At 36.2% G+C, this 19050-nt stretch overlaps 3 protein-coding genes and 1 long non-coding RNA gene across 4 annotated transcripts; 3 read left to right on the top strand and 1 right to left on the bottom strand.

Annotated features, from left to right (window-relative positions):
* Positions 1–91: 91 nt before the first annotated feature.
* Positions 92–1028, top strand: LOC118438002. The gene is made up of 4 exons (XM_035857652.1): positions 92–302; positions 440–605; positions 691–799; positions 890–1028. The coding sequence occupies exons 1-4, from the start codon at positions 235–237 to the stop codon at positions 967–969; spliced, it is 423 nt and encodes a 140-aa protein (XP_035713545.1). The 5' UTR covers positions 92–234; the 3' UTR covers positions 970–1028.
* Positions 1029–2267: 1239 nt separating this feature from the next.
* LOC118438004 lies at positions 2268–2990 on the top strand. Its single transcript, XR_004836563.1, has 3 exons — positions 2268–2418; positions 2538–2769; positions 2864–2990. It is a non-coding gene; the product is annotated as an uncharacterized LOC118438004 (long non-coding RNA).
* A 1750-nt stretch (positions 2991–4740) lies between these two features.
* LOC110857325 (oocyte zinc finger protein XlCOF19-like) lies at positions 4741–6871 on the bottom strand. The gene is made up of 4 exons (XM_035857648.1): positions 6698–6871; positions 6133–6302; positions 5653–6060; positions 4741–5427 (listed from the first exon to the last, which is right to left on the bottom strand). The coding sequence occupies exons 2-4, from the start codon at positions 6241–6243 to the stop codon at positions 5026–5028; spliced, it is 921 nt and encodes a 306-aa protein (XP_035713541.1). The 5' UTR covers positions 6244–6302; positions 6698–6871; the 3' UTR covers positions 4741–5025.
* Positions 6872–7567: 696 nt separating this feature from the next.
* Positions 7568–9672, top strand: LOC118438003. Its single transcript, XM_035857653.1, has 4 exons — positions 7568–7960; positions 8092–8254; positions 9339–9447; positions 9531–9672. Exons 1-4 carry the CDS (start codon positions 7911–7913, stop codon positions 9608–9610), a joined length of 402 nt encoding a protein of 133 aa, XP_035713546.1. The 5' UTR covers positions 7568–7910; the 3' UTR covers positions 9611–9672.
* The last annotated feature ends 9378 nt before the right edge of the window (positions 9673–19050 follow it).

The following is a 19050-nucleotide window of genomic DNA, read 5'->3' as shown; positions in this document are numbered from 1 at the left end:
GACTTGAACCCTTCACCACTGGTCAAACCATTTATAATGTAAATGTTTCTCGATTTCGGTTCTCACTACCACTCCGCATTCTGCACTTTAACCATCTCAACATTTTCACTTAACACGACTTAACAAGTAAATTTCCGAAATTAAAGCTGCCTTATAAAAGACTAAGTCAAACTTCAATATTTGCAACCTAAATAATATTAACCTGTGAAATTACCAGTTCGTGAATAAATAAACATGAATACCTCTTCTGCAATGGAATCCGTGTTCACATTTGACCAAGCAAACTATGTTGGACGTTTAGAGTGAGTAATTTTTTTATGATTTTCATTAAAAAGTTCTAAAATATATATGTTGTCTGTAATAATAATTATTTTAGAAAAAACTTAGTACGTTTTTCCACACATGCTAATTAATTATTGCATTATAATTCTTAATTCAGATCCAGCTTCCTCGCCGAAGTTTGGTGGACACAGGAGAACTTTTTCGAGCAATTTGGTCGACCAATACCTTACCTGCGCGTCACGATGACGCAGGATGACGGGGTGTCACATATGGATGCCATTGCCTTCGGGAATTCTTACCACGTGGTGAAAAATTTTTATAAGGTATGTATTTAATTTATGTAACTGATTGTGACGTGAATTTTGTATACAACTTACAACTTGACGACATTTCTGTGTTGTTCGTTAGCTCGGAAAGGTTTACTGCTTTCCACGTGGCATGTTCGAGATTCGTCCTCGTACATCGAACGACACGTTGTCAACTTATCCGTACGACTTGTGGTTTCTGAACGATTCTGGTAAGAAAAGCTTCCTTAAAAAAATTGATTTCTTAATTTCCGATGAATTTTTGCTTTCTCTTTTTAACAACTTTATATTTATTCCGATAGCCACGTCTGATGAAACGAGACCCAAATCAAGCTGGACATCGCAATTGGAAGAGTCGATGCAAGATATGAGCATTTTATAAATTCGTGTATTTAATTTAATTTTTTAAATTATTATGTATGTACTTCCATGTTATTTAATACACAAATATCGTATTACATCATCTTTAATATTATAAAATTAATTAGTAATTCAATTCCCGTTCTGTATTTTCATATTTACTCCTACATACAATTAAATAATTCACATGTATGCGCTCATAATCAAATACATAAAAAGTTAAAAATATAGTTGTCGCTATGTAAAATTCTCACATAATCACGCATAATTGGTAATTGATATTTTTACTCCAAATTTAGTATCATGTTTTTTCACGTGGCTTTCGAACCCTATTTTAATCCTTCTAAACTTGTCAACTATTTTAGTAATCGAACGATGCAGAATATATTTTACCCCTAATGTACGTAGAAACGTACATACATAAATACGCCGATTAAAAAATATAAAATTATTATTTGCTAAAAAACTGAGCTTTTTGATGCTTAATTAAACTAATCAATTCGGTAGTTTTCAATTTTAATTAACCTGAACTTATTTAAGTGGATGTAGGCACAAAAAGCTGTTTATTTGCATAACACCACAGTTGACGAAGCGTTCTAGGGACATAAGAGCTTGTCCAGTACTCAGATCCCTTGATTTTCTACCAACAATGTTTGCCAAATTCGAAAATTATTGATGCGCCAATTACATAAATAGGAACCCCGTAATTACTTTCCATATGAAATTATGTAAATACTTAAACCTATGAAGCATCATAATGGAAAAATACTACACTTATTTTTAATATTCGGATTACTTCAGTCGCTGCACGATCGCATGACATGAAAAATTACTCACCAATACAAAAAGAAAGAGGTGAATATTTCCAGGAATTTTATTTCCAGCGTCGAACTTCAACCCTTCACCACTGGCCATGCCTTTCATAATGTCAATGCTTCTCTCCTTCGGTTCTCATTATACCACTCTGCCTTCTGCACTTTAACCATCTCACCATTTTCACTTAACTAGTAAATTTTCATACTTTGAACAAACTAAGCCAAACTAAAATAATTAAAACCTAAATAATATTATATAACTTGTGAAATTACAAGCTAGTAAATACATAAATTAACATTATAAATTCTAAAATGGAACCCATCTTCACTTTTCACCAAGCAAACTATGTTGGACGTTTAGAGTGAGTAATTTTTTTTATGATTTTCATTAAAAATATCGAAAATATGTTGTAGATATGTAATAATTCTGGAGAAATTTCGTATGTTTCTCGCTAAATACTAAATATTGCATTTACAATTTTAAATTCAGATCCAGCTTCCTTGCTGAAGTTTGTTGGATGGAGGAGGTAGTTTTCGAGCAATCTGCCCGACCAACGCCATACCTTCGAGTCATGCTGACACAGGATGACGGGGAGACAATTATGGTGGCCATTGCGACCGGGAACTTTTACCACGTGGCTAAAAGACTTTATCAGGTACATGTTTAGATATTTAATTGGTAAAATCTAAATGAAATAAATGATTGCGGAGCAAAGTTTGCAAAGTTTTAAATGCAAACAAATACTTCATCATATATTTCTGGGTTGCTTGTTAGGTCGGGAACGTATACTGCTTTCCAAGTGGCATGTTTGAGATCCGTCCTCGTATAGTCTATCCACGGCAAGTTGAACTCGGAGATATGGAAGACTAAATCCCGGCCCATGCTTATTAACGTTGAACTGAGTTAGTCTCCCATATCTCCGGGTTCAACTTGCCGTGGAAAGAGAGTACATTGCAGGACTCGTGCTCAAGTTATCCATACGACTTGTGGTTCCTGAACGATTCTGGTAAGCAGGACTCCCTTGAATAAAACATTGATCTCATAATATCTGATGAATTCCTGCCTTATGTTTTTAATAATTTGATTATTTTTTCCGATAGCCACATCTGCTCAAACGAATGACATATCCTGCCGCACTTCAACCTTGGAAGAGTCAATGCAAAACATGAGCATATTCTAAAATTTTTGTATATTTTATTTTATATTTTGTTTTATTTTATTATGTACTCACCCATTTATAATATCTTTTTATCTACACAAATATCATATTTGAAGTATAACGTTTTTTATTATTGATTAACTAGAATTAGAGTGCGATTACAAAAGAAAGAAACTTTTTGAAAATGTATTTATTCATATGGAAGAAAAATTGCCACTGAATTGAAACGCCGTAGTTTTGTAGTCCATACGATTAGTTACCCAAATCAGAAAACCGGAAGTCGATATCTCGACTAGTTCCAAAATGATAACAAAAAATTCAGAGCAACTCGCAAAAAAAATTTGCCACTACTACGTAAAAGTGTGCGAGCGCGCCCGGATAATGGTTAATAGCCACTTCGAAAGAGAAAAAATTTATAATGGGACAATTTGCAGAGTTTTAGATATGTATGAGGAGAGCAGGAATGCGGAATTCAAAAAATAAAAAAATCGTCCTGCTCGTGTAGCGACCCCCAAAGTGATACGTAGACTTCAGCAGGAATGCCAAAATAACCTTGGGATATCAGATGGTAATTTGTGCTACAAATTGAAAATAGCTAAATTAAGTTTACATGTCATTAACCCTACGAAGTTGGGGGTCAAATCCTATAAGGCGACACCTGCACCAAAGTACAACCAAGGTCAGCAAAAAAGAGCAAAGCCCAACTCTCGGCAGATTGCTGAAAAACGAGTCAAGCAAAACATGCCCCTGATTCTGGTCATGAATGATGAGACCAAGTGCTCAACTGATCCAGATGAAGTCCTTGCGAGGAAGTACTACTCGTGTACTAATAAGAACACGTTTAAAGATTCCTTCAAATACACACCGAAGTCAAAATTCCCCACATAGCACATAATCTGGCAAGCATTGGACTCATTGGGGGACGTCTCTAAGCCGTTCGTGACCACAGCCACCATGACCTCGGGGAGATATCTGAACGATTGTGTAAAGAAGATCTTGATCCCCTTTAACAATAATCGTAATGTACTTTTCTGACCGGACACAGCAACATTTCATTATTCCAAAGTTGTTCTGGACTACATGCGGTCGAAAAAAATCGATTTTGTTGCAAAAAAGGAATATGCTCCCTACGTCCCTCGGGCAAGACCAATTGAACGATTTTGGGCATTATGCAAGATAGAATATAGTTGTCCAACAAAACCAGCCAGAAACTTGAGAGGATTCCGTCAGATTTTGTCACACACCTCAAAAGAGGTTGCGAGAAAGAGTGGCAAAGCACTTCTGGCGACCGCGAGAGAACAAATTCGCCAGATATGAAGGATGGGGGTCTATGGCTCGTATGAAGCAAAAAATTGAATAGTAGAGACCTTGTTTATAATCCCTGAAAATTTCATTGGAATTAATTAATTTTTTTGGAGTTTACAGGCTTTTTTTCAAAAGTTTCTTTCTTTTGTAATCGCACTCTAAGTATATTAACTATTTATTGTGATATTTATCTTACATACAGCTAAATATTTTTGTTAACTATTCAAATGAGTTCATAATAAAACATAACTATGTTGATCAATATGTTTGTCACTTCAACTTAATAAGAGTAAAATTTAAAATTTATTTAAAACTTAAAACGAATAAAATATGCCAAGCGTTGCGTATAAAAGAGAATGATACAATAACGGGATGAATCTTATCCAACCATTGTGTAAATGAGTTTAAACAGTGCGAATATTTTAGAATATTAATTCAGTCAGCGAAATTGGAACCTATTCATTAACTGAAATCTCATGACTTTCTATGAAAAGGTTTGTGCAATATCGAAAATTTAGTAAAAATCCGCAATTTATTGGTATTCTCATTATAATTTGCACAAGGTTGCATGATGGTTGAGCAGAAAAAAGAGGATGGCACAAAAGCTGGTAAAATTTATCCAACCGTCAACCGTTGGATAAATAGTTTGCAAAATACACATTCAAGCGAAATATCTAGGAACTTGTAAGGTTACTAAGGCCTCTGGTTGATTTGTATAATTTATTTTGCATACTGCATGGTTTTGTCAAATGTGGAAAATTTAGAAAAATTCGCAAATTACAAATACTGAAATCCCCGTTACATAGATAAGTATTTTAACTTTTCAAAAGTATGAACTTGACAATGTGAGACCAATTCGAAAAAAGTGTAGAATTTCTTCCCACAGAAGTAACATCCATGCCTCCTTGCCATTGTGTTGTGACGAACTCGATGATTGGCCAGATTGGCTTTCGAGTGACTCTTGTACTCGCATTTGTCGCAGGAATGGATCTTCTCTTTATTTGTGGCATGCACCGCCTCCACGTGACGCATCAAGTCTCTTGAGGTGGAAAATCTTTTGTCACAAGATGAGCACGGATAATTCCTCTGATTTTCATGTCCAACTCGGATGTGGTGTTGTAGCGACGTTCTATTTAAGAAGGTCTGAGGACAGACGTGACACTGGAACATGTCTCGGGCAGATTTTTCCAAATGAGTCATCTGTAATCAGTATAAATATCGTCGCAGTTGTTGGAAAAGTTGTCGATTGAGAACCCACTCGGAAACATGAGTTTTAGGATGAATTTTTAATTCATATAAGATTTTCGAACTACATAACATGGTGCCTTTCCGAATTTTAATCTGACAACTTCTGTTTCCAACAGAGTTAAATAGCGACCATATTGATATTTTTCCATCTATTCTTCGCAAACCGTGCTTATTTACCTCATGACGTTTCATGGTTCCCATCTGGGCGAAACTCCTCCCACAACTGGCACAAGTGTACGGCTTCTCCGTCGTGTGGGCGCGAATGTGTTTCCCAAGTTCTGTCCTTGTTTTGAAGTCCTTTCCGCAAAGTGTACACGGAAATCGGATCGGATTCTCGACATGTTCAGTCTTCATGTGGGTGGAAACTAGATATTTATTTACGAAGGTTTTCTCACAGCCGGAAAATCCACATGGGAAACGGGGTCGTTCACTCGTGCCGTGGGCGTCGTCAATATGTCGCCGTAAGTTACATGAATTGGAAAACACGCGGTGACAAGTGTCACAACTTGGTCTCTTCCGGTTGCCGTGAATTCTCGATATGTGACCAGATAAGGTGTCTCTGTTTTTGAAAATTTTGCGGCAAACCTATACAAATTAGAAATGGAAAAATGTGGACAATTTTGTTATCATTTCACTTTTTCAAATTTACACCCTCACCTCACATTTGACCTGAGCATCGGGATCGTGCGTGACCACGTGTCTTGACAAGTCGCTATACGTTCTTGAGGGCTTTGAACATTCCCGTTTCTTTCCTTGTTTCAGATCCATGTGGATTCGGTATTTCTTGAGGTGGTAAACTGATGTGCATATGTCCACAAAAAATTGATCTGCTTAAACAAATGGGCTTAAAATGCGATGACGCCAGCGGTCTCGCTCCGATTTTGATGTAACAGCAATAATTAAGTATGTAGCTTTACATAAATAATTAAACACGTGTTTCAGGATTTTTCATATCCTCAGTTTAATCGAAATTATGTATGATGAGATCGGTACTCGAAAATTTGCATTTACTCGCTTACGACAAAAATTTCACGAGAAAAATGCAAATTCTTGAGTACGAATCCCATCATACATAACTTCGTTTATGCAGAGCATTATGAAAAACCTGAAACATGTGTTTAATTATTAATGCAAAGTTACATACATAATTATTGCTGTTTCATCAAAATCGGAGCGAGACTTCGCACTATTATAGTTAAGGATCTGTAAAAAAATCCCTTACCCGTATTCACACAATATTACAACCACTTTTTGCCAGCAATTCAATCAAACGTTAAAAAAATCACGAACTAGACACACATTTACAGCAATTTTTGCAAAGCAAAATGTGTGTATTTGGTTCTTCGCTTCTTACCGTGTGTTAGGTAGGAGTGCTTAATTATTACTTATGCGGGTGGTACTTAAGAGTAAGTAACCACGTAAGCTTAATGATGGTCCTCGTGGTGTAAAAAGGGTCGCATTTTTGTAACCTTAGTAACGAGCGAAGACTTGTCAAATTCCTGGATAAAAATAACCAACCATTCATTGGGGACCAGACACAAGTCATGTCGTTAATTTTGAATTTTGAGGAGGAATTTCGCCTATTGGACGATTCAATCACGATGTGAATATGTTGCGTTTTTTAATTTATAAATAATATAATAAATTTGAAAAAAATGTACAAAATTTTTACCAGTAATAACATTTATTATAAAAACTACGGTATATCGCACTACTATTACAGCGTGTCATCTTTCGTTTCTTACCGGGTGTTCTGCTGGATTGTGTGAATGTTACTTATGCAGGTGCTATTAGCACTAAGGATAAGTTACCACGTGGAGTTAATGTTGGTTTGTGTGGTGTGAAGACTCGATGGATTCGATTATCCAATTTTTCCTCTGCACAAAATTGGAGAGGAATTTCCAGGAATTTTATTTCCATCGTTTCCATTTAGGTATGCTAAATTTAAATAACAATATGGCATCATAAATACGAATCTCGTAATTATTTTCCATACGATATTAAATGCTAAATAGCCTTATGAAACATCATACTGGGAAAATGCTACATTTATTTTAAATCTAGGTTACCTCGTTCGTTGCACGATCACATTGCAAAATTTTCCACTAATACAAATGACAAGAATGAGAGAGGCGAATATGTATTTCCAGGAATTTTATTTCCAGCGTCGAACTCAACCCTTCACCACTGGCCAATTCTTTCATAATGTGAATGTTTCTCCCCTTCGGTTCTCATTACTGCCTAGTATTCTGTACTTTAAACATTTCAACATTTTCACTTAACGCCATTTAACAAGTCAGTTTTCATAATTCAAGCCCAATTTTAGAAAACTTACCGAAACTTAAAAGTAAATAATAAAACCTAAATATTATTTAACTTGTGAAATTACAAGCTAGTAAATACATAAATTAACATTATAAATTAACTCTTCTAAAATGGAATCCATCTTCACTTTTCACCAAGCAAACTATGTTGGACGTTTAGAGTGAGTAATTTTTTTATGATTTTCATTAAAAATTTTGAAAAAATTTGTGTTCTAGATATGTAATAATTTTGGAAAAATTTCGTACGTTTTTCGCTAAGTACTAAATATTGCATTTACAATTTTAAATTCAGATCCAGCTTCCTTGCCGAAGTTTGTTGGATGGAGGAGGGAGTTTTGCAATCTACTCGACCGACGCCATACCTTCGCGTCATGCTGACACAGGACGACGGGGAGACAGTTATGGTGGCCATTGCGACCGGCAATTTTTACCACGTGGCAAAAAATCGTTATCAGGTACATATTTATATATTTAATTGGTAAAATCTAAATGAAATAAATGATTGCGTAGCGAGGTGTGCAAAGTTTTAAATAGAAATTAACACTTTGGGTTACTCCATGAGTTATGGTAATGGACCTAATGTCAAAAATTGATTTTTTTGAAATCCTTCAAGTATGTGTTAGAGGACCTTAAAATATGCAGAAAAGTCATTTTCTCCGAGTTTTTGCGGTTTCAATGGGGCTGATAGGAGGGGGTGTGGCTTCCGTTGAGATACCACCTTTTCGCAGCCGCTATTGCGCGTAGGGGCTCCAAATTTCACATCAACTTACCATGGGCCAATACAATTGCGGGTCTTCTCTTTTTTGGAAATTAGGTCACGGTGACCGTTTTTAGGTCAAACTCCACAGCATGTTAAATTTGCCTGAGAAGTCAAAGTCTCGCATGCCCCATAAATGGGGTATCGTTGGAAAGGTCTTGACAAGAGGATTAAGAATATATATACTTTGTGGGGTGTATGACCACTCCTTGGTGTTCCAGAGTCAGAACAATATTTTTGAGTTTGTCCCATCTATTTCTGTTAGATCCCCAATCTGCTGCTGTGTTGAAATCTGTGGAGACTGAAAATTCACATATTCTGCCTCTAGAAGATCAGGGGGTGGTCATATACCCGACAAAGTATATATATTTAGAATCCTCTTGACTAGACCTATCTAACGATGCCCCATTAATGGGGTTATGTGAGACGATTTTCGAAAAAATTTGAAATAATGCACATTTGGACCTAAAAACGGTCACTGTGACCTAATTTCAAAAAAGAGAAAAAGACCAGCAATTGTATTTGCCCATTGTAGGTTGATTTGAAATTTGGCGCCCCTGCGTGCAATAGCGGCTGCGTAAAGGTGGTATCTCAAGGGAAGCCACACCCCCTACTATCAGCCCCATTGAAACCGCAAAAATTCGGAGAAAATTATTTTTATGCATATTTTAAGAACCTCTAACACATACTTGAAGGATTTTAAAAAAATCAATTTTTGACATCAGGTCCATTACCATAACTCATGGAGTAACCCTTTATGACATTTCTGGGTTGCTTTTTAGGTCGGGAACGTTTACCGTTTTCCACGTGGCATGTTCGAGATCCGTCCTCGTACATCGCAAGACTCGTGCTCAAGTTATCTATACGACTTGTGGGTCCTGCACGATTCTGGTAAGCAGGACTCCCTTGAGTAAAACATTGATCTGATGAATTCATGTCTTATATTTTTAATAACTTGATATTTATTCCCATAGCCACATCTACCCAAACGAATGACAAATCTTGCCGCATTTCAAACTTGGAAGACTCGATGCAAAACATGAGCATTTTCTAAATTTGTATGTGTATTTAGTTAGATTACATTTTATTGCGTACTCACCCATTTATATCTTTTTATCTACACACATATCATATTTTAAGTATAATGTTTTTTTTTATTTTTGATTAATTAGAATTAAGTAAATATATTAACTATGTATCTATTTATTGTGATATTTATCTTACACACAGTTAAATATTTTTGTTAACTATTCATATGAGTTCATAATAAAAGTTTTATTATAAAACATAACTATGTTGATCAATAGATTTGTCACTTCAACCAAAAGGAATAAAATATGCCAATATGATAAATCGTATCCAACCATTGTGTAAATTTGAGGGTTAAATTTAATGCACCACCGAATTAGCTGAAATTAACCATAAATTTTAGCTGAATTCGCCACCGGATGAATTTTTTCCAATTTTAGCCTTTTCAGCCACCGATTTAGATGGTGGTTACCACAAATTTAAATGAACTGCCATCACCATATTTCATGATAAAACATGGGTATACATATGTATATATTTGTATATCATTGACAAGACTGGGTAGGAGAAGTATGTATTACCTTTCGGCTGGTCATCACTACTCCCACAGTTGTGCAGTTAAAATATATCTATCTGAACAACGTTTTTTAAAACCAAAGAAATGACGTGTTCGCAAGTTATTAATTGGACCAGTGATACCGTATTCTCTCTTTCTGAGGAAAATTCTCCCAAATTTTAGAAGCTCAAGACCAGTTGCGTCTAATATTCCTTTAGAGAGTAGTGGGATATCAGGCTTAAATGGATTAGTTGGATCGGATCGAATCTGATTGGATTTTTTATGACCCGACGAAGTCGGATCGGATCGGATAGGATATCAAAAAACATAAATCCAACTACACTATGTATATGTAGAAAGCAGTAGGAAGTCGAATTTAATCCGATTAATCCAATCCGAATCCGACAGACTCGGATTGGGTCGGATTATTTTAGGATCCTACCAGGTCGGATTGGATCGAATTTTTTAAGGATCCGACCAAGTCGGATCAGATCGAATTTTTAAAAAAACATCGATCCGACTACACTCTAGTTTCCTGTGCTAGTAGTGGGTGTCTCTTAAAAAACCGAACTTTTCACCCAACCAGTATTGCCGTCATGGCTAGAGAGGAATGTAGCAATTTTAAATTTCTGTTGGAATTCCTGAAATAGAGGACGAAAGGAAATAATTGGTTTAGAAATTCAGAATACGCTTTATGATGTTAGACCGGAAGCCAAAACCGTTCCATTTGGTCAAAAGCGTAAGAATGGTAGGGTTGCGAAGGCTAAAAAGCGCTCATTGTTATTTAATTTCAGGTGTATTTTAAAAAAAACATGTATATAGACGTGTTATACAAATAAATAAATCATATTCATGTAAATTTTATTGATTTTGTAATCCTATGCTCATTAAATATGGTAATGGCAGCTCATCTAAATTTGTGGTAACCACCATCTAAATCGGTGGCTAAAAAGGCTAAAGTTGGAAAAAATTCATCCGGTGGCGAATTCAGCTAAAATTTATGGTAAATTTCAGCTAATTCGGTGGTGCATTAAATTTAACCCTAAATTTGACATGATGGTTGTAAACAGTTTGAAATATTTTACATAGAGTATGTATTTAGTCAAATAGCGAAATTGGAACTTGTCCATTAACTAAAATCCCATAATTTTCTCTGAAAAAGGTTTGCGAAATATCGAAAATTTAGTAAAAATCCGCAAATTACATATTGAAACGTTCATTATACACATAAATATTTTTACTTTTCTAAAGTGTGAACTCGACAATGTCTGGTCAATTCGTAAAAAGCGAGGAATTTCTTCCCACAGAAGTAACATTCATATCTCGCTGCATCGTGACGTTTTCTGTGGGCATCCAAATAGACTTTTGAGTGGCTCATGTACTCGCATTTGTCGCAGGAGTGGATCCGCTCTTTATTCGTGACATGTATCGCCTCCACGTGACGCTTCAAAGAATCGCCTGTCGTGAATCTCTTGTCACAAAAGGCGCAAGGATAATTCCTGGCATTTTCATGTACAGTTCGAATGTGGGATTGTAGACCTTGTCTGCTTAAGAAGGTCTGAGAACAGACGTGACACTGGAGCACGTCTCGGGCAGATTTTTCCAAATGCGTCATCTGTAATCCGTATAAATATCGTCACTGTTCTTGGAAAACTTGTCGGTTCAGATTCCACTCGGAAACAGAAGTTTTCGGATGGATTTTTAATGCACACGAGATTTTATAACTGCACGACATGGCGTCCGAATTTTAATCTGACAACTTATGTTTGCAACTGGGTCCTCATTAGTTCTCAACCGACAAGTTTTGCACGAACAGCGACCATATGCACATTAAAATTTTTGCATCAATGTAGTTTTCGCAAACCATGCTTATTTACCTCATGGCTTTTCATGTTAACCATCTGGGCGAAAATCCTTCCACAAGTGGCACAATTGTACGTCTTCTACGTCGTGTGGCTGAGAATGTGTCGCTCAAGGTTACCCCTCGTTTTGAAGTCCTTTCCGCAAAGTGTGCACGGAAATCGGATCGGATTCTCGGCATGTTCGGTCTTCACGTTGGTAGAAACTAGGTATTTGTTTAGGAATGTTTTCTCACAGCCAGAAAATCCACACGGCAAACGGGATCGTACCTTCGTGCTGTGGATGACGTCAATATGTCGTCGTAAATAAGCCACGTGGTAAAACTGTCGGTGACAAATGTCACAACTACTTCTCTTCCGGTTGCCGTGAATTCTCGATATGTGGATAGATAAGGTGCCTCTGTTTTTGAAAATTTTGTGGCAAACCTATACAAATTAGAAATGGAAAAATATGAAAAATTTTGTTATCATTTCACTTTTTCAGATTTACACCCTCACCTCACATTTGACCTTGGCATCCGGATCGTGCGTGACCATGAGTCGAGTCAACGATCTATTGGTTTTAAACTGTTTTAAGCACTTTGGGCACTCCCATTTATTTCCTTGTTTCAGATCCATGTGGATTTGGTATTTCTTCAGTTGGTAGACTGATACATATACGTATATATCCACAAAAAATTGATCTGCTTAAACAAATGTGGTTGAAATGCGCCAGCGGTCTCGCTCCGATTTTGATGAAACTACACTAGTTACATATGCAGCTTTACATACGTAAATTATTAAACACATGTTTCAGGATTTTTAAAGATGCCCAGTTTAAACGAAATTATGTATGATGAGATCCGTACTCGAAAATTTATATTTACTCGCTGACGAGAAAAATGCAAATTCTCGAGTACGGATCCCATCATAATGTCGTTTAAATACAATATTAAAAAACCTGAAACGTATGTTTAATTGTTTATGTAAAGCTACATATGAAATTATTGCTGTTACATCAAAATCGGAGCGAGACTGCTGGCGTCTTCGCATTGTTAGATAAAAATCTGTAAAAAAATCGCTTATATTTCAACCATTTTTTGCCGTCAATTAAAACATTAAAAAATCACGAACAAGAAACACATTTACAGAAATTTTTGAAAAGCAAAATATGTGTATGTGGTTCTTCGTTTCTTACCGTGTTTTGTGTTGGAGTGGATAATTGTGTATTTATTAAGTACCTATGCGTGTGGTACTTAAGGGTAAATAGCCATGATGGTTCGCGTGGGGTAAAAAGGGTTGCATTTTTGGTACCATATGTATGTATTTATATAGTAACGAGTGAAGACTTGACAAATTCCTGGATAAAAATAACCCATTTTCCACTATGGGACTAAACATAAGTCATGTGGTTAATTTTATATTTTTTGTAGGACTTTCGCCCAAGGGACGATTCAATAATGAGTTGAATATGTTGCGTTGTTTGTTTCATATATATGTAATAGATGTTTCAAAATGTACTTTAAGGATATAATTTTGTTACCTTGGACATGTGAATTTTTTGCACATGTAATGACAACATTTTAAAATGTTCAATTATATATTTCGTTAAATTGTGTACTACAGAGAACATGATTATTTATTTATTCTGAAAATGCATGTAATTTTTAAGCACATGAAGGAGTTACTAACAAATATATTTATGAGTCCCATGGTGCATTTTTTTTAGATGTATGAATTAGTATCTGCTAAAATTGAGAAAACTGTGTGTTACAGCTTTTAGTGTTTCCGTTCTAACGCACGAGCTAATGTCTATTTTATAATTCTCGCCGCAATCGAAATTCTGCTCAAGAGATTGAATATTACAATAAGAACAAAATATAAATAGATAGAAATCTTAAGCACATTTTTAAGAATATAAAAATATATGTATAGTACATGTACATGCACCATGCATAAATAAGTATGTAGTAAATATTACTTCCCGTTGATGTTATTGGCATGACGTACATTCGATTGCCCATTTTTTCGCCGACATAAAATTAGGTGGGATTTTCCAGGAATTTTATTTCCATCAAAACCACTTAACAGACTTCAAACCTTTCCTGTTTTTTAACCATTCGTAATTCAAGTCGACCACCTTAAACCATGCATTCACAACAAGGGTACTCGGACCACAAATCTGACGAGTAGGGGATTTTTGGTTTTAGGTGGGTTTTGGGTGGGTGGTTTAGGGTGTGGGTCGAATTAATATAATAATTATATAATTAAGAACTTGGTAGAGTTTTATTCCAAATTCACTATCTTTTTACTCATATTGCGTGGCCTCCGAGGCGAATTTTTTCCCCTTCAAGCTGGTCAACTCTTGGAATGACCTCAATCTTGGAAATTACATACCTCTATGTAAGTTCAAAACCGCTCTGAAACTGATGCTACTTTCCTCCAACGGCCAATATCGAAGTACAGAGGCCTAATTACATGATGACTACTGCTTCGAATCGTTTCCTTCATTTGTACATACATAAATATATTGAGGAGGCCAAAACCCGTAGCTTCTTGTTCGATTTATGTCGTATACATAACCGGTAATTTTTCGGCAATCAATCGTAAAAATGTTTAAGTATATGTATGACCCACATACAAATAGACATAAAAGTGATAGCCATGCAAAAGTTTAAGAAAACAATTAGAAGTATCAGGGTCTCTTTAATTACAACATGTCATTTTAAATTGATGTGCTGGATACACCTTGAAATTAAATGTTTATGATTTATCCAAGACATTGTCGGACATAAAAAAGTACTCCATGGTCGGGAAAAAACTTTAAATACAAGAGGGTTTAATTTGTTGTCGCTTTTAGAGACACTGTTCAGTTAGATGCTCTTTGCAAATTTCTGAATAAGAGTACGCATAGCATTTGGGATCCAATTAAAAGTTTTTTTCGAGAAATGTTAAAAAGGCTGACGTATGATCATCGTATCCACGGCTTTGTACTTTTTTATTCTGATTTGACCGTTTTATTTACCCCTCTGATGCATGTACATTACGCAAATACTTGGTCTTGACTCACTAACTTTTTGCTCCACTAATTGATCTGTTACATATGTAAACAGAACAAGTAAACTGTTGCAAACGAAATGTTGCAAGGGGGTGAAGGCAAATAGGGTGACCGTGCTTTACGTCGCCTTCCCTTAACGACTTCGAAACTAAAAATTTTGAATTTTCAACCTCTGGCCGAGTCTGGCCTCATTTATCTAAACTGTCACGGGGTCATCGTGATTAAATTATGTGGGTTTCTGAAACGCCAAAAAAACTAGTCCAAACCTATCCCAAACAAAAAAATGAGATATTTTTCTTGACTGTTGACCTGATTGCCATGACGCCCGGACCCTAAGCCATATTCGGACGTAAGTCCATCCCAAATTTTCTAAATACATTGATGAAAACCTCAATTTCAAAGTTCGAATCTGTTCTGGATGCGGACGGACGGATGGACAAAACACTTTCATAAAGAGCTTTTTACCGCTTAATATATATGTACATAATGTAGGTATATTACCCGATTACTTCTTGACTAACTCTTTGCTCTACTAATTGATCTGTTATGCAGCACAAATAAAGAAATACGCTTACCTAGAAATGTACATGTGTAATACATATACAAACACATAGCGATACGATACATGTGTACATATTTATATAGAGGCTGCAGTAACATAGATATTTACCAGGCATTACAACCTTATAATTACGAAGTCAAGGATATTAGCTCATTAAGTTCATATTATTTCGGACCCTGGAATTATGCTATGAGAGATATTCAATGCTGTCATGAAAGCGATTTGATATTGATATCACTCATTCGCCGTACATGCACGTAGGTATGTATGTACAAATGTCATTATGTGCCTGAAAGTATAATAAACCGTTGCAAACGAAATGTAGCAAAGGGGTGAAAACACACGGAATTGTCTTTGTGACACGCCCACAACGTCTTTCAGCACTTTTCCGTCATTGTCTCGCATTACCCCACGTCTCATTTTGCTCCGTTGACACCCCCACCCGCGTACTTCAAACGTACACGACAGTACCTTTCAATAGACATCCCACATGACAAAAGTCATTTTTTCGACATTCGACACCTCCCACAAGGTCATGGAGTCGTCGCACGTCGAAATGATGATGATTTCTGAAATCCCCGCAAAAAAACACGTCTAAAACGGTGGCAACAAAAAATTCGACAATTTTCGACTTTGGCGTCGTCTACACGGTCACACGGTCATCTCATGTCGAAATGATGGCGATTTCTGAAATCCCCATCCAAACATACGTCTAAAACGGTGGAAACGAAAAATTCGACATCTTTGACCGTTGGCGTCATCACCGTGGCGCCGTGACCTTATGACCTACGACGCCCATCTTCGAACTCATCCATACTTTAAAAATTAGAAACACGTTGGCGAAAACCGGATGTCGAAATTCGAATCCGTTCTAAAGTTATCGTGGATACAGACGGACAGACGGACAGACGGACGGACGGACAGACAGACAAGACATTTCCATAAAGGGGTTTTCACCCCTTAATAAAGGATCGATCAGTTTATCAGTTTACATATACGTATGTAAACTGGCCGATCATATCTTAGCACAATTTATGCAATCTTTCAGTTGTTTAAACCAATCCTTTTGTCCAAGACGGACACTGTTTCATATTCAATTTTAGTTGAGCTTACATAGATTTATGTACCTATTTGCTACTGACCCTTCACATTGTCGTCATGCATTTGGACCAATCTATAGAAATTGGACTAATGACTTGGAGGTGTCATTTCTGCAGAAAAACTTAATGCTACCTTTGAAAATTATAGCAGAAAAATGAACATTGTGCCACAAAAAAGTCTGAAACTTATTCAACGGAGCGTTAAATTTTCCTTGATTTGCAAAACCCTCCCATTTCAGAGGATCCAGGTGATATTAAGTATATTCAAGGATGTGTAAAGCATATTAATTTCTCTCGAAAATGTCTTTTAGGTTGGGAATGTATCAATTTACAAGACATGTATTCGCCGTCCTTCTCTTAAAGGGGGCGTTCCCGTTCGGATGTTCTTGTGCTGGATGAATTTACTCTTTCAACTGTTTGGAGGATCGTTTTCAACGTATCGCATGATTTGGGCCATGTTCTTTCTCGGAGGGTTTGAGCACGTATCTGTCCTTGACATAGGTGGGTGGCCATCACTAAGCTAATTAATGTCTTCTGGAAGTACTTTTTAAAGGCCTGACATGCCAATAAGTTTCACTCAAGTGTCAAGCTTAAATGTGTTATGACTTCCGGAACACCATTTTGACATATCTGTGAACACGCGTATTTAACCATGTCCATGTCCTTCAGGTTTTGTTACCTATCAATCCGTCGGGTTTGGAATTGCTGCCGTTTTTCTGATCACAGTTTGGAGAAAACATGACGAATATTTGGCATTTCTCAATTTATTAGTGATGAACCCTGCCAAACCGAAAGAAAAGTTGGAGAGTACTTTCTCCAAAATGATTCCCTGGCTAATTCCAGCCGTGTATGGACAATCCCTCTGCAATATTCTGCTCTTTGTGAGAAGACATCACGGGGTGCAGTATATCTGGGGGATGTTGGACCTGGCGTGGCAAACGAGCACAACTTTTGCGATCCATATGCTATACGAATTTCTGATACCTATGAATTCATGGAATGTCGTGCTATTTGTTTTCTTCACATACTCGTCTTACACGCATTATCTTGGAGTGCATTTGAAGAAATTTGGGTAATGTGCTAAAGAAAATTGTTTACTACTGCTCATCCAATATTAATAGTCGCAATTTCTTGGAAAATTTTCTGAGAGGTTATTTGGTTGTTAATTGAAAAATAAATAATCCACCAGGTAACCTTTCAGAATTTTTTGCGACTAATAATACTGGACGAACAGTAGTTCATCTCAGCTTGACTTCTTTACATTTTGCAGAAAGAAACGAGAAATCCTGGTATCATCAAATTTGAAAGCATGTCGGACTTATTCGTTATCCTATCGGCAGCTACAAATCGTTGATAAGTTGTATCACTCCTGTTATGGGGCTTATATTATACCGATGGCAAATTCAGTTTTACTATTTCTTGTGTCCTGGATGAGTTTTGCGACGTTTAAGTTGTCAAAAAATGGTGTACTGACGGTTTCTCAACCTTCGTCGTTTATCTTCCCTCTTGGGACTTTTGCCTTGAGCATTATGGCATTCTGTATTAATTCTGAAGGACAATTGCTTTTTGAGGGGTCCAGATATTTGATTACAGAGTGGAGGAAGTGTAAGATTATGAAGAGAATGAGACTAGTTCAAAGTTTTGCACCATTAAAAGCACACATTGGGAGTTTGTACTTTCTGAAGAGAAGTTCTCCACTTACATTCATATCCAACACAATGGGGTTAACGATCAATTTGTTACTAACATTCTAGATCGATGTTGCAAAAACATTAAGTGGCAATTTTTGTGTGAATTATGTAATAAATATTTAATAAAATGTGGAGCAGTATTGCTGATATTTATCTTTATTTGTTATTTACTGGCTATTAGCATCATCAACGAGACAAATATTTTTGCTACAATAATAAATTATTTAAAAAATTATTACGTTCTGATGCATGCAATGTAAACTTAATTTAGTTCAGATAAACTAAATTATGCATACGTATGTATATAAAATCTAAGGAGTTGTACGTGTTAGTTTTGTCCTTAAAACAATTTCATGTGGACATATTTACCTTGTAATTTGAGTGCATTTATTTTTCCAACGGGTCAGACTATTTTCTTAATGCGTAATAGAAACCTCGGAATTATCTTTCATTTGATAAGTTGCTAAATATATAGAGTTATGCAACCCGTTCATAAAAATCGTAGTGGAAAAATACTACGAATGTTTTTATGTCATGTTAGATACTTTATTCGCTGCACACAATTTTTCACCAACATAAATAGAAAGGGATTTCCGGGAATTGTATTTCGAGTGACCATAAAGCCTCGGATTTCAACCCTTTAACATTTCTCCTCTCGAC

This window comes from Folsomia candida, unplaced genomic scaffold (assembly GCF_002217175.1).
Source record: "Folsomia candida strain VU population unplaced genomic scaffold, ASM221717v1 Fcan01_Sc018, whole genome shotgun sequence".
Lineage (NCBI taxonomy): Eukaryota > Metazoa > Arthropoda > Collembola > Entomobryomorpha > Isotomidae > Folsomia > Folsomia candida.
This window is presented reverse-complemented; position numbering and strand designations above follow the sequence as displayed.